At 49.0% G+C, this 15,646-nt stretch overlaps 1 protein-coding gene and 1 long non-coding RNA gene across 2 annotated transcripts in view; one reads left to right on the top strand and one right to left on the bottom strand.

Annotated features, from left to right (window-relative positions):
• Positions 1-126: 126 nt before the first annotated feature.
• LOC148758204 (uncharacterized) lies at positions 127-4,263 on the top strand. Its single transcript, XR_016021242.1, has 2 exons — positions 127-266; positions 3,444-4,263. It is a non-coding gene; the product is annotated as an uncharacterized LOC148758204 (long non-coding RNA).
• Positions 4,006-15,646, bottom strand: part of EDEM1 (ER degradation enhancing alpha-mannosidase like protein 1) — a 25,269-nt gene continuing 13,628 nt past the window's right edge. The window contains exons 7-12 of the mRNA XM_019753268.3: positions 14,446-14,566; positions 13,814-13,984; positions 11,982-12,055; positions 10,812-10,908; positions 8,747-8,950; positions 4,006-7,773 (exon numbers count right to left, since the gene is read on the bottom strand). Coding sequence (XP_019608827.2) covers positions 7,684-7,773; positions 8,747-8,950; positions 10,812-10,908; positions 11,982-12,055; positions 13,814-13,984; positions 14,446-14,566 — 757 coding nt within the window. The 3' untranslated portion in view covers positions 4,006-7,683. The remainder of the gene's footprint in view (positions 7,774-8,746; positions 8,951-10,811; positions 10,909-11,981; positions 12,056-13,813; positions 13,985-14,445; positions 14,567-15,646) is intronic.

The raw sequence follows: 15,646 nt of genomic DNA, 5'->3' as shown, positions 1-15,646 counted from the left end.
CCAGAACCCCGCTACGTGGGGTGCACAGCCCATGCATGTCAACACGTCTGGGGCACCAAAGGGTCGATATGAAATATTTTTCAAGGAACGACCTGCCTGTTCCTTTCCCGGCGGCGGGCAAACAATGCCCTACGCAGAGGTGGCGCCCCCGTGAGGACACAGGCGGAAGTGCCTCATTCCATTCCAGCCCCCAACGACAGCAAGCTGGTAGCTGCATCTCTCCGTCCTGGGATTCAGAAGGGACATGGCGGTGACCACGATGACAGGTATTAACACAGGTATTAGGCCTGAAAAGTGAAGTCACCTCTCCTATCAGCAATAAGCCTGAAAAGGCCGACTAGCTTGACGACAAGGACCAGCTTCTCTAATTCAGTTTTATGTACATGGTAGATACATTCTCTAAATTGAGTGAGTTAAGTCTACAGCTCTAAGCTTTTGACCCAAAGATATTGAAGGGAGGAGGAAGGTGACAAGATGAAGCACTTACTTTTTAAAAAATGTAATATTAGAGATACATTGAAGTTATTAGTTTTTAAATTCCCAGCACTTTCTGAGTATTTCAAGTTATACAACGTGTCTCTAAAATAAAAAAATAACAGGCAAAATGAATAATCATTTGATAAACATCAGAAGGCCTTTCTGGAATACATTCTAGAAATTACAAAAATAAAGGACTCTAATAACTGAATAACAAATCTTTTCTGCAAGTTAGAGGTTCCAGCTCTGCTTGCAATAAAATTGAAAGAGAGCCTAGTAATCTGTCAGCAAATGGATTCTGAAAAATCAGTTTGTTTTTTTCACTTCTTTTTTTTCCCATTAGTTTTAGGTGTACAAAACAATGTAACAGACATTTATAAAACAATCAGTTCTTATGAAAAATTATGTTATAATTTTGGGTATATTGCTCAGAAGTTGAAAGAATTAAGACAACTATAGATAGTTAATATATGTACTATTTATAACAAAACTCCTATTACCAACCACTCATTCATGAATGAGGTCATATTTATAAAAATGAAAAATAGGAATATAATTGATATTGAAACCCACCTCTTCCTGGCAATAAGTAGTATTCATCCACAGACCTACAATTCAATTAGAGAAAAAAATTCAACAATTTTACTTTTTTGTTTAATAATTATCTATCTATCTATATACATATATCCTGTTTATATACTACTAATAAAAATTTTAATACTTAGAGCCTTATGGTCACAGAAAATTTATTAAACCATATTATTTGTCAAACTATATATATTTTTGTGGCACAATTTGATTTGGTAGACAATAAAACTTCAAAGAATTGAAATATATTAAATCGGTATAAAATTCTGTGAAGGGAATAGAGAACTTATTTGAATATATATGTGTTTATATATATATATACACACACACACACATATATATTTAAATATTTTATTGGGGAAGGGGAACAGGACTTTATTGGGGAACACTGCGTACTTCCAGGACTTTTTTCCAAGTCAAGTTGTCCTTTCAGTCTTATTTGTGGAGGGCGCAGCTCAGCTCCAGGTCCAGTTGCCGTTTTCTAGTTGCAGGGGGCACAGCCCACCATCCCTTGTGGGAGTCGAACCGGCAACCTTGTGGTTGAGAGGATGCGCTCCAACCAACTGAGCCATCTTGGAGCTCAGCTCAAGGTACCGTGTTCGATCTTAGTTGCAGGGGGCGCTGCCCACCATCCCTTGCAGGACTTGAGGAGTTGAACCGGCAACCTTGTGGTTGAGAGCCCACTGGCCCATGTGGGAATCGAACCGGCAGCCTTCGGAGTTAGGAGCATGGAGCTCTAACCGCCTGAGCCACCAGGCCAGCCCCCTGAATATATTTTTAATAGATGCTGATAGGTTTTTAGATTTCAATAGATGTATTTAAAAGAGTAATTTACAGTGTTATTAAAAAGTCCACATTTACTCAGAAAATCCATTTATGGTGGCCCAGATGGCTTTTCTAACACCAGTAGCTGGCACTTTGCTCCCTTTCTGAGACTTCTTGCTAAGCAGGTGTCAAGTTTTTCAAATAATTAGGCAGTTTTCTCCAAGTTTGCTTAGCCCACCCTTGAAGACGGCCCTGTGGCCCAGGGCTTTCCTCGAAGTATCTCAGGACACAAGGAGTCCCTGCTTTGGGAAGGGGGACATTTGAGGAGAACCAAGCTCTTTGAGAGGGGCTTCCTGGTGTGTGGAGGCCGTGCAGCCTCCCTGCCTCCGTCTCACACCCCACACAGGCACAGAGACTATCCTGATTGTGGGGAAAGGGGCGCCCACAGTGGGGCTTCTGGGAGGGCTGTGGTGCCAACCTCCTCCCTCCAGCGGTGTGGGAAAGGCCCTGGGGTCTCAGGCTCGGGCTGAGCAACTCCTCTGGGAACGGCCCAGGGTGTTCCCCGCAGCAAAGACCCCTTCTCTCCATCCTGAGACGAGAGCCACACTCCTCTAGTACTGGAAGAGCTTGAGGTCACGGGTTCCAGGTGGTTCAGCTGTGACCGGGGTGGGCTTGCCCACTGTCCAGTGTCCTCAGCTGGAGAAACGCAATCCTAGAGCTTACCTCTCAGGACTTTGGTGAGGCTTGACATGGTAGGTTTGAAGACACACACACACACACAAATGCACATGCCCATATGAGGGCACTGTCCATGCCATGAACCAGTGCCTGGAACCTGCCCACAATAGCTGGGTGGTGTTGGGGCACAGGCCCTCACTTTCTGTGTTCCCAAGATGGAGAGAACGGCCCATTTCCCTGATGAAATGTTGAGAGAAGCAGTGTGTGTAAAGATGTCAGCAGCTGGCACTAGCATGCTGATGAAATGTCACTCATTTTGCCCTCACAAGAGCCCTGGGTGTTAAGGTGCTAGTATGTCTGGTTTTACAAATGGGGAAATGGAAGGTGAGACCCCTGACCGGGGCCGCACATCCAGGCCTCTCTGTGCTGTCCAAGTCCTCACCCCTCCTCAGGGTCCCTGCTTGAAGACCCTGGGGCTTGTCCTGGGTACCACATCCATCTTGGCCATGACTATAGGAAATACAGCACCTGCTGTGTGCTAGGCACTGTTTTAAGCACTTTACACATATTAACCCACCCTACAGATGAATATCCCATGTAACAGATGGGGAAACTGAGGCCTGGCGAGATTGTACAACTCGTGTCTTAGTGCAGAGCTTGTCATTGGCAGAGCTAGGACTGTACCCCATGCAGTGTGGGTCCAGAGTCTCCCCCCACCACCGGCGTCAGCACAGGCTGCTCCAGTGCGCTGGCTCCATGGCTGACCACGGTAGCCCTGCTCCCGCCACCAGGGCTCAGCTTCTTGAAGAGGGAAGGCAGGGCTGAGGGTTACAAGCCCACAGGACTTCGCACACAGCCACCGTGCCTCACGATGACCTGGGGTTAGCATCAGCAAGGGGCTGCCAACCTCAGGGCTCTCTCCTTTGCTGTTGCAGTTCAGCTTTTAAAAAGGCTCATTGGGATTGCCTGTGACACAAAGCTGGGGCAGAATCTTCATTAAGATCCCATCACGATTTGGGGAGCAGTAAGGAGAGGCAGACCCCTGAAGCCCTGCCGGCCCAAGCTGTCCCTGCACCAGTGTCGGCTCCCCCACCCCCGATGGACTGCTCGGCGCCATTACCCACCTTCTCCTGTGAGGGGCTTGGAGAAACGAACTGCCTTGCTGATCACACAGGACTGGCTCCAGCACTGAGACAGACTTATGGCAACAAGAACTGAGCATGAGTCAGTCCTGGGAGGAAGGAGGCTGCTGTGGGGAGGAGGGTAGGGAGGGGACAAAGGTCATTACAAGAGGCTGTCACCATCTGTGAAGGACAGTTAATGCAGGTGTGATGGGCAGAAGTGGGGCGGGATTACTCAGGGGTCAGCTGTCAAAAAACAAAATGAAGGTGTTATTCATCGAGTTTTATAGTTTCCTTTAAAGACTTCCCCCTTGTTTGTCCTGCATGGAATGTGTATAATATTTGAGTATGTAAAGGAGACAAAAGGACAACTAAAAAAAAAAAGAAGAATCTTTTAATAAAAATTATTCATAAAAATCCTAATAAATTTTAAAGAGCGAGACATTTCTTAGTATATTTATAAAAGAACATTTGGTCCTTTCACAAAAAGCTCCCTTTTAATTTAAATACACTTCTTATTTACAGATTAAACATAAAATATCATCTATAGTTGCAAAGCATATTGCACATTACAGAGAAGCATTTGTATATTTCAATAGGTTTTCCCCGAGTTTCCAACTCTAGATTTTTTGTGTGAAAACAGATTTATCTTTCTTGTGTATAATAAATAAAAATGCAGCTTGTGTTTTGCTCTTTAAAGCTACAACAAAATACCTTTAAAAATAGTTTCTGTGCCTCTCAGGATGGGGGTGAGTAGGTAATGAATCAGGAAGGTCCACAGGTACTGAACATTGTCACTGGATTCACGTGGGAACGTAACCCTGAGCCCTGCAAATCCTGGGGACACACCGCCAGCCTGCCCCTCATTTTCACAGGAGCCCCGCCCTGCAGGGAGAGGCAGTAGGGTCCCTGGGGTGGAAGACGAGAGGACAAGGTTTGTTTTGTGAAGTCCCGGCTCAGCCACTCTGGCTGGGGCAATCGGCCAGCCCTGCCCGTTAGCCTGCGTGAGACTGGAAAGCGTCAAGAGAAAGACCTCTGGAGTCTCCCAGAAAGAAGGAAGGAAGGTCTGAGGCCAAGTCTACAGAATTCAAAGTGAAGGATGACAGTTTGCGATCATTCAGTAAACGGAGCTCAGCAAAAGAGCTGGGGGGGTGTTTGGCTTCGGTGGGAGATGGGGAGGGGCGGGGGCACCCGGTTTAGGCTCTCAGACTGTACAACTGCACCTGTCCAGCCAGGTACCGAGGACTGTCCTCTACTTGTCACCTGCAGATGCCATTCTGTGCAGAAATACACAGAAACTGATAGAAGCGACGTGTGCCCTCCCCTCCATCCAGGACCACCTCAGAACAGAGAATGTTCCGGCAAAAAAAGCTCGGACAAATGGAAGGAAGGATGTGAAAACACGAGCTGGCTCTTCTGAAGGCCAGCACAGTCGGGGGCGAGCAACACGTCCCTGGTCACCTCGCCTTCCAGGAAGGGATTCTCAGTCATGTCACCTAGAGCAGCGGAGCTGCCATGACGATTTAGCACTTTGTGGGGAGACCGGGCCTCCATAGGCCTAATGAGAAGTGGCTCCTACAACGGTTCCGCCAAACCCTTTCAATCGCGTCGACCGAAGCAGACTGATACCAGCCACACATGGGAGCGCGAGGGTGGTGCCCAGCTATTCCAAAGGCGGCTGGCGGCCCAAGTCGGGGGATTCCTCTGTGCCCAGCTCCTCTGCGCTCCCCTCCCTGAACTCGCCCAACACAGAAGGAACAGCCAAAACCCTGCCGGATGCATCATGCTTGATGGCATTCCGATTTCCAAAAGGAAAACAAGTAAGCTTTGAACTTGGCTCAAACAGCCTTCTTTTGATGACTGGCACTGGTCAGCACTGTGGCATCTAGTCCCAGAAACTCAAGACTGGGTGGGTCGTCTGGAAGCTCAACAAACAGGGCTGGTGTGCACTGATCGCTCGCCTTCAGACCCACCAGCTGGCTCAAGTCCAGTGCCTGGAAGTCAAGAGGGTCTGAGACTTAATACAGAACACGTCCGGTGCCAGCCTCGAGCCCCTGGGACGCCTGTGGCCCTGGCACGTAGACCCCATTCCAGAGCATGAGCAGGCTGAGGCCCAGGCGAGAAGGGACCTCCTCATGTTGGAGTGCTACGTGTCAGTGGTGTCACAGGGGCCAGAGGGAGGCCAGGATGGCACTGAGAGAAAACGGAGGCACGAGGGACTCACTTTCTTGCCTGATGGGTCCCATTCTCCCAAATGGGTCATGAATAGTCCCACCTCAATTTGCCTGGAGAAAAGGTACAGGGACGCTTCTGCCTGGTGCGCATGTGTATTTAAAATGACACATCTTGGTTTTACTGAGTCAATCAAAACATTTAAAATATACACTATTCTCCAAGAAAATTTTCTGTTCAGTAGATGAGACAATGTTGATAAACAGAATGCTTCTGAAATGAAGAAAAAAGGTAAAACAGAAGCATTTAATTCTTTAAAACAATTTGCACAGTAAATGCTTAAAAGATGGGGGTGACACATTTATTACTGAAAATCCCTTTTTTAAGAATCTCCAAGAACTGAATTATACATCTATTTCAAAAAACAGTAACACTTAAATTTCCAAGAAGGAAAATGTTTCCCTTTGATTGATAATGCAGTGGCTTAGACTGTGCTTACTTCTACTTTTAAAAAGATGAAAATGAACTCATTTGAAGTGTGTGAGCAACATGACAGGTGAGGCTGGAAGTTTTTAAGACACTTCCGACCCTTTCTATTGAGATTCATTTCAACCTCTGAGGTTACACAGAAGCCAGGGGAGGGGTATGAACCCACCTCTGCTTTGCATGAACACTCAGCCCAAGTTCAAAGACAGACACTTCCGTTTTGGTTAAGGAAATAATAACAAAAGAGAAAGAAGGTGTTTTAGCACAACTTCCTCCTATAAATGCTTGCTTAAAACATCAGGTTCAAAGGCAACAACTGGCCAAGAAATGTCCAGAATCTTTCTAATACCCATCCCACCCACCTTTCAGTGTGCTCCCACCATGTGGCAATAGAAAACAAGCCTGTTAAAACCATAGCAGCAGCTGTGACTTCCAGTGGCCCAAACTGAAATCACATAAGGCACTAAAGCCTGTATGACACCGACAAATGGCTCAAGGACGCCTGAAAGTCATCTGATCATTTCTTTCTCCCTGACTCAGTTAATTGGCACTAGACACAGGAAACAAAAACAAAACAAAATTCTAACCCAAACATGGTCAGAACTGAGAATCCTTGGTTAGTAAATGAGACAAATGGAAGCTCAGACAATCTTAGGTATTTTTCTCTCCCTACAAGGCACCTGGTTCTAGAACTATGGGAGCTCCTCAGGTAAGTTCAAAATAAATGTAAAATACGTCCAAAGGATCTACCTGTTAATCTCTTAAACTGTGATGTGACAACTTAAGAGACTCCCTGTCAGAATTTGGATAACACCGTTATTCACAAGCAGATAATTGATAACACTGTGAAGATTACTTGGGGTCAAAATGAATAAATGGGTGATTCCCCCCTATGTGATCCAAAATCATGGGTCAACATTTGGGGGAGAGCCCAGTTATCCAAAAGGGGAGAGAAAGGATGACAGACTGCAATAAATAGGGCTGTTCAGTGAACCTCAGGCCCTTTGCACAGAAATTTCATTCACGGCCCTCTAACAAGAGGTGGCAGTGTGCGGTCATGGCGAGTGACGGCGAAGGGGCGGCTCCAGTGTGAAGCTGGAGGCCCAGCCAAGGCTGCCCCATCCACCAGGCTTGGTCACATCAGCCTGTCATCAGAAGCTACTTGTACGACCGTCTCGCTTCAAATTATATCCTTAAGAAAAACAGGGCATTTTATTGAACAGAAGAGAAACACTAACGTATGCAAGCCTACTAGGTGTGCGTGTGGAGCTGGACAGAGTTCCCGTGACCTCGTGGGCGGCCAGGCTTCTGCCCTGCTCCACCTCAGACTGGGCCGCATGTGGCTGGGGCTCAGCTGTTTGGTCCGGGTTCAGAGGGGGCCCCCAAGGAGAGCAGGTCAAATCAGGCCAACCATCTGGTCAATCTGTCGCATGTAGATGCTCTTTAAGGGCAGGGAGTATCTCCTCTCGTCAGGAACGCGGCTGCACTAGAAGGAAGAAAGGAGGGACAACGGGACTTTCAAATTAAAAATCCACATGCTGACCGTCAGGAAATACAGCTGGACGACCAAATCCGGGGCTCTCAGCCTGGGCCTGTGGCCACTCAGGGGCCGTCCTGTGCGCTGCAGGGTGGTCAGCAGCATCCCTGGCCTCTCCCACTAAACGAGCCCTGCCCCCGCATCCCGGGTTGTGACAAAATGAGATTGTCTCCAGGCATTGCCCTTGAGGAGCAAAAGCTCCCAGGTGAGGAGACTGACGTGAGGTGACAGCCTCACCGCACAGGTGGAGAAATGGGGACCCGGGGAGGCTGAGACATCCACGCAAGTGCGGAGTGGCCAGTCTCCCAGCAGCATCCCATGGGTCCTTCATCCACCCAGAAATGCAGAAAACGCTTTAGCTATTTGGAAATATTGTGGTTTTTCTGAGCTTATGGTTTTTCTCATCCATAGCTAAAACCTAAATGCTTGAGAGTGCTATCTTTCTTCCTTCCTCTTTTTTTTTTTTTTTTTGGTAATTAAAGGCACTTTTTCCCCCTTCAAAGGAGAACAAGTTTGAGAACCTTCTGGCTTCCGTTCGGGACAGCCAATGACCTCCAGCAGGTCAGAAGCCAGGAGGAGGGTCAAGTGTTTCCTCTGCTGGCTCCCTTCCTGCGAGGTCCCTGAAGCCACCTCTGAGCAGGGCCTCCTGCCTGGAGGCCACCGTCCTCCCAGATGCCTCTCTCCGTCCAGCTCCTGTGGCCACTCTCCCCACCGACCCTTCAGGCGGGAGTGCGAAGGGCCCCTGCTGCCGGGCTTCCCCCACACCCTACGACACCTACGTGAATGGCATCTTTGTGAAGCTTCTCAAATGACCCAATCTGAGTGTGCCATCAGTTTTCTGTCAGGAACTTTGGATGACAAAGTCATTGGTAGTGTTTTCGCTCTCTCCACATGCAAACCACCCCTGGAGAAAGCAACTTACGTTGGAACTGGAGTTGATAACTTTTAAGTCAGCCGACTTGGGCCTGTGCACAGACTTCCCCTCTGGACCCCGCCCTTCGTCTTCAGGAAAGAACTCCTTCCATGGGGACTCCCGGAGGTGCTCGTCCACAGACACAATGTGTCCCTCAGTTGTAAACATGTATCTGGTTCCAGATTTGTGTACTGGATTCTCCTCATCAAAGAGCTAGTGGAAAAGAAAAAGAAAAAAGATATAACTGGTAACTATAGCATGATTGGAACTAACTCCTTCAGGAGGAGAATTTGCTTGGCCCTCAGGCTTTTCAGTGACAAGCAAACGGGTGGAAAGGCATCAATTAATAACCGTGGTTCCCAACTTGGCTACAAGCCACAACCACCAGTTTCGCTTACACTCAGATGCATGGACTTCCCCCCCCCGAGGCCTAGAGACCCACACTTGGGCCGTCTGTGAAAGCACTCCGGATGGTTCCCACCTGTTCCCCAAGAGTTCTACAACGATCTGCACCTCACACACTGTAAAATGCTGGAGGGAACAGGCACGTGTTTTATCCTTTGCCGTATCCCCAGCTCCTGGGCCACCATCCAGCCCTTTCTTGTGTCAGGACATGGGCCGGGCTCTGAACACATGGCTCACAAGGCCGTCCTTTCCTTCAAGGGTGGGTGTTGGCGGGGTGGGGGGTGGGTTGTGGGGGTGAGAGAGGGTGGTGGGAGCACCTCCAACACTGAGCCTAGGAAGGGACAGGCTGGTAGGGAGTGAAGGCAGGTGTGCAGTAAATGTTGAGTGAGTGGACACCTAGAAATCTCCGATGAAAGAAACCTTATAGTCACCTCAGGTATTTTACAAATGAGGAAAAACGAGATTCAGCACTTGTCTGTATTTACACAGCAAATAGAAGACTGGGGCAGGCCCCGGGCTTCCTGCCCCGGACCCTGAGCGCTCTCCCTAGACCCTTGGGGTCTCCTCTACTCCCTCCAGACTCAGCCGGTGAACATCCTGACAGTACTGCCCCTTATGGGACGCATGCCAGGCCCTGGCCAGCCTGTGTCAGCGTCCTGACACCACTGCACTGAGGGCAGGGGACCTGGGCACACGGAATCTGGCTGGACATACGGCCTTCTGTGGAAAGTGATGCCAGAGCCATAGCATCGTCTTAAAGAATGAGACTGGTACTTCCAAAATCTGGTTGTGTACAGTCATGAGCCACGTGTCAAAATGACAGGTTCCTGAGCCCACTTCCAAAGACTCTGACTCAACTGACGGGCGTGCAATTAACACGGGCCTGGGTGGCTGAGACCCAGCGGGCCCAGCTTGGGAGCCACTGACCTGGACAACACAACCTGCTCACTATTTGACTCTCAGCCCAAGAGCTCAGCCACGGGCTGTCCCCACCAGGAAACCCCGCCCCTCTGTGCCTTGAGGAAGTGTCCTTTGTATGTAGCCATGCAGGGTATGGTGGCTGTGTGTTCCAGCTGGGTATGGACACCGTGTGTGTGTGTGTGTGTGGGGTGGGGGGGCATGGCAGAGTTGCAAAGCGGGAAGAGCACTGGAGAAGGAGTCAGAAGCCCCAGCTCTGCCACGGTCACCCTGAGGACCCAGGCCAGTCGCCTGACCCCTCTGTGCAGAATGAACATTGACTGGAGGATCCCTCAGGCTCCTTCGGGGTCCAAACTCTCCATACACGAGAGTGTGCGGATGGCCCAAGAGCTGGGTGGCCGCGGGTCTCGCTAAGACCACACACATGAGAAGTGAGCGCTATAGACACCGTTCCCGTCCTAAGCGAGGCCGCCCCGCCGGCCACACTTACACAGGTCCTCCACTAGGCGTTGCCACACTTCGCACAATTTGTAATCGGACATTTTTTTGTTTAGTGACGATGCCCCCTTCCGCACCGAGGTTAGGAGTCATGGAGGAAGGCAGATGTCCTGTTCTGACACTGCTGTGCCCTGAGCTGCCACAATGCCCAGCAGAGAACAGCGCCCAGTAAGCACACGTCAGACGGCAGACTGGGTGGCCTCTTGCTCCAGAGGCACTGGACGCTCCCTGGGTTGATCTCACACACACCTACCAGGTACAAGTACTTGCAGGTCTCGCTGAGGAAGAAGCTCTCCATCCGGTCCTCTTTGGACTTGTCTATGACGTGATGGAGCGTGGCGTACCCACACCTACAAAACAACTTTCCAGTCAGTCCTGCCTCTGCCCTTTCCCACCTGCGTGTTAGTTTAAGAAGCGCGTCATTTTATTAACAGAATAATCAACCAAATTATCAAATGCCATATGAAAAACAAATTATGTTAGGTTTAAGGGCTGTCCATGTTTAGCCTACATTGACTCCAAATTCATTTAAAAATTGATTTGGCAGCTGTATCACCAGGTTAGTTGTAGGGGGAAAAGCGGGAGGTGGGGGCAGTGGAGGGTGTTTTCCAAAAGCATAACATGACACCAAGAAAATGACTGGCAACAAATTTAGAAGGACTGATTTAAATTGTTTGTCCTAATATTTATGGAACTGACTTTTCATTTGGATAATCTAAAACAGTATTTTGTAAGGAAATACTGCTAAATGAAAAAAGCAGCTCAGTTTTATATACAGAGTATGTGTATACAAAATGTGTATACACATTTTAAGAAAGGAAAAAACTGTATTAAAATGGTAATACTCAATATATACGGATAACAAAAGATGAATACAAGTCACATCTGACTTCTGCAATTACAAGAGGTGCTCAAAGTGGTTACCATCAGTGTCCAGACACTTCTGATTATGGTGAACTACTGCTTGAGCAACGTTGACCAAAGTGTCCACTGTATACACTTTTTTGGCACCCCTGGTGTGTGTGTGTGTGTGTGTGTGTGTGTAATATATAAAAAAGGTCACAAGCATATAGACCTAAATGTTTTTCTGCTCAGCTCTGCACGTGGACACAGTGATAATATTCTACATCTGTATTTTTTATACTCCCTAAGCTTTTTAGGGTCATATTATTTGTATAATTAGGGGAAATAAGTTACTTAAAAAGAACACGCATAGTCTGCTGGAACATTACAGACAAAAACGGTGAAATAAAAAGCCATTCCCACTGTACCGGACAGGTTCTATTACACAAAAAGGAAGCAATTTCCCTACAAAATTAACATTAATGACCTGTTCTCTAAATTTAAATGCAAAAGAGAATAACATTTCCCCAGAACAAATCAAAAGGGCCAACAGAAAAAGGAAGGAACTTAGAAAACTAACTTGACTTTCGTGTACTTTTCCAGACTCTGCAGAATATCCATTCCTACATGGAGGTAGAAGGGGTTCTTGGTTGCCTAGAGAGAACACGAGAGAATGTGAGCCAGCGAGGGCCTGGAGGACACGCCGTCAGCACACGTCGCAGGGACTCCAGGCGCGCGCGAGGAGGTGCCTCTTGGCGAAAGGAAGGCGCAGGCCAGTGGTTCACTTCACCCTGAGGGCCGCCAGTGTCAAAGGATGAGGTGCCTGTCAGGTCACATCAAGTGCACCGACCATCTGCTCAAGGTTAACTGGGGTGGAGACCAGCTGTCCCAGGGCTGAACAGTACCCTGCTTTGGCTTTCCTGATCCCTTCACGATCAGAATGAAGCAACGCCTTGCTGACAACACCACGTCCAAGAACAAATCCAGTTTCTATCTTGCCTCAGAGCTCTCTAGAAACTTCAGCTTCAGACACAGGGCGACAGGACCCCGCCCCCATCCCACTTACAGCGTTGTGAGGAAAGGCGAATGGGAACAGGAGACTTTCACAAGTTCCTGAAGGAGGCCTCCACTTTCCTCTCCAAACGCTCTAAGAGCTCAGTCCTTGGGTGCTTCCTCTGCTGTCACACGCTCTTACATGGTTTTGTTAGGAAAAACAATTCTCTGGGAAGATGAGGCTTTACCCCCCAAATGGTGTGAGCGTTGGGGAGCATCTGTAATTGGTGCCCAGTGCCATGCTGCAGCAGAGAAAGCGAAGAACCACAAAGTGACTGTGTCTGGATCGACAGCACAGGGAGGAGAGGCTTTGGAGGCAACGCTGTGAAGCGGAAGGTTACACTGGATTCTAAGAAAATAGTCAACGTGAGGAAGAAGCTGAAAACAGGACAGAAGCAGAGACAGACACAGAGTATCGATCCAAAGGCACAGAACCTAAGCTTTTGACGAGGGAAACTCAGCACCACACACGTCATTCTCACAGCGTGTGTGGCCTGACTACCTGAGCTCAGGGAGGCAGACTGGAGGGTCTCTCTTCCCTCTTCTGAGCGGTTATCTGAAGCGCCTGAGGCCTCTCTTTAGGCATCAGGACCTGACCAGTTTCACTGGATTGCTCCCTTTTTCATCAAGGAGCAAATGACAAGGATTCAGCATGAAATAAAATCACTGAATAAATCTAAAGCACAGCACTAACCCTCCTTGCAGACATCAGGACAGTCGGATCTACTTGCTGAGTCTTGCCCACAGCAGGTGCTATGACACGTCTACCGGGTGGCACAGTGTGTGTGGCCGGCGTGGGGCATAAATATCTGCCTTCAACTACAGGGGAGAAGACTTCACAGTTAAAGGGACATTCCCTGCGGCACTAAAGTCATTTCACGAAAGACGAATACTGTGTGTTTTTAAGATTAAACAAAAAGAGGCATTCAGATGAATCCCAGATTATTTCCTTTACAACCAAGAAAAAGAATTTTTTTGCCTGAACGATTATTATAGAGACCGAGGTTCCAGTACGTGAACCCCCGCCCAAAGAGATCTTTGGTCACATAAACTGAGAAAACGCTGAGCACCAAATCAATCTTGATTATCTAAGGATGTGAAAAATGAGACCTACAGTAAGACACAATGCAGCTTTGCACAATGTTAGGTTAAGAAACGTGATGTGGCCACAAACGCCTTCTCTGTCCCATGAACCATGAATGACACTACCTCTAGGAAGAGTATGGACAGGCGGTCACTCTGTGCGAGTCCCCACCACACAACACAGCTCTACGTCAATCAGCAATGTTCTCTGAGAACGAACTGCTACAGGTCCTCCTAGCGTTGAAATACAAGGCAGCATTTAACAAGCTCCAGTACCTGGTAGAGGAGATAAGTAGATTCCACTAGCTCCGGCCTCAGTGGGTAGAAGAGCACGTCGGGGGCCTGTAGCTGCCAGTTGTACCTCTCGGGGAGGGCCCCGTACCGTTTCCAGATGGCGTAGTAAAAGGCATGCAGGCAGATGGCGTCCTCCACATCGCCCATCAGGACCTAGAGAGGAGGCACAGGTCACCAGGCTAAGACACTTTTCCGAGTGGCAAGACGTGACACAAGGCCTTGGGCCCTCCCTTTGCCCACCCGCACCCCCACCCCCCAGGCTGGAGACAAAACCAATCCAAAAGGAGGAACTCAGACCGAGATGGCCTCCCCGTTGGGCCATCCATGCCAGGTGGCTGTGAGCAGGATAGGACGGGGTTCACTGTGCTCAGAACAAGAGACGGCCGAGAGAGGGTCATCCAAAGATGACACGCGGGCCTCTTCAGGCTCTGTGCTTATTAACCATGGCTCAGTCCACATCCTGGGCACTAAGTCCAGGAACAGAACAATGCAGACGTACTGCGCTACCAACCTCCCAAGTGCGAAGGAGCCAGAACGCACGGGGATCAGGACGCGAGAACACCAAAGCCCCCCCTCCCACGCGCGCGCTCCCTTAGCGACAGGAGTCCAAGTACCTGCAGCCCGGGGAAGAAGGCCTGCAGGGAGTCGATCCACGTGTTCATCAGCTGCCCACTGAACATGTTCACGTTGACGTACAGCGGGGGGTCTCCTTCTCCCTCGTTGCAGGCTTCCCGGCTGAGGGCCAGCACAGCAGTCAAAGGAGAGAAGACAGGTGCCCTGCAGGGCGCAGCTCCACCCTCCAGCAGCGACCCCCCCCCCCCGCCCCCCGCAGTTTAACTTAAATGGAGTCAGCATTAACTGTCCTCCTCCTACGTCCTTCTTTGCAGATGGACTGCCTCTGCCTGCGATCGCAGAGTCTAGCACATGGGAACATCTGTTGAACCTCAGCACTGCCATCTAGCACATCTCACTGTACTTTGCAGAGCTTCCCATTTCAGGGTGAGGACCAAAGCCACGCATGGGCCTACGTGGAACCTGACCTGAGTGTGGAGGCCTGGCTATTTCGCACAAAAAAGGAGGCTTTTCTCTAAGGCCCGGCACCCGGGCCTGGAGGAACGATCAGAGCCAGATGCTCGGGGGCTGCTACTCAATTCAGTTTGGGGTTTTAACATGTAGAAATGACTGACTCTGGCCAAACAGCCTCTTAGAAGAACACAGCACTCACACCGTTGTTCTGACAGCAGCTAATGTGGAAATGGGTCCAAGGAAATTCCTGCCATGCAGGAGGCTCGGGAGCTATAACCTGCAGTGGCCACTTAACATACAAAAGCATAGAAAGAAAGGCCTGGGAAGGGAGAGGGTAGAAGTCACTGTGACCACCATCCTGAATGCACAATTGAGGAGCAGCAAATAATGCTGTTTTAAATAAACAGAGAAGGAAAAATGTGGCAGCTGTCCTTTCTCTCATCAGGTATGAACACTGATCGTAACAATTTTTTGGAAAGTAAAAGAACCAAAGTAACTCAGTGACTGTCTTCCATTATAGCTCCATCTGCAGTTAAAGCCACAGTTAAACACAGAGATCTGTCACTCCAGTGGCAGCCAGTCTCCAGGAATGGCCCCGTGATCCCTGCCTCCTGGCAGACACACCCGTGGAGTCACCTCCCACACACTGTCAGGGTTCCTCTGTGTGACCAATACAGGCAGGTAGAGTGTGGTTTGTCATTCTGAGATTAGGTGATGAAAGCACATGGCTTCCATGCTGGTCCCTTTCTTTTGCTCTCAGATCCCTCACCTGGGGGGGGAGTTGCCATG

Source organism: Rhinolophus sinicus, chromosome 5 (assembly GCF_057876585.1).
Source record: "Rhinolophus sinicus isolate RSI-liver-muscle chromosome 5, RSI-T2T, whole genome shotgun sequence".
NCBI lineage: Eukaryota > Metazoa > Chordata > Mammalia > Chiroptera > Rhinolophidae > Rhinolophus > Rhinolophus sinicus.
This window is presented reverse-complemented; position numbering and strand designations above follow the sequence as displayed.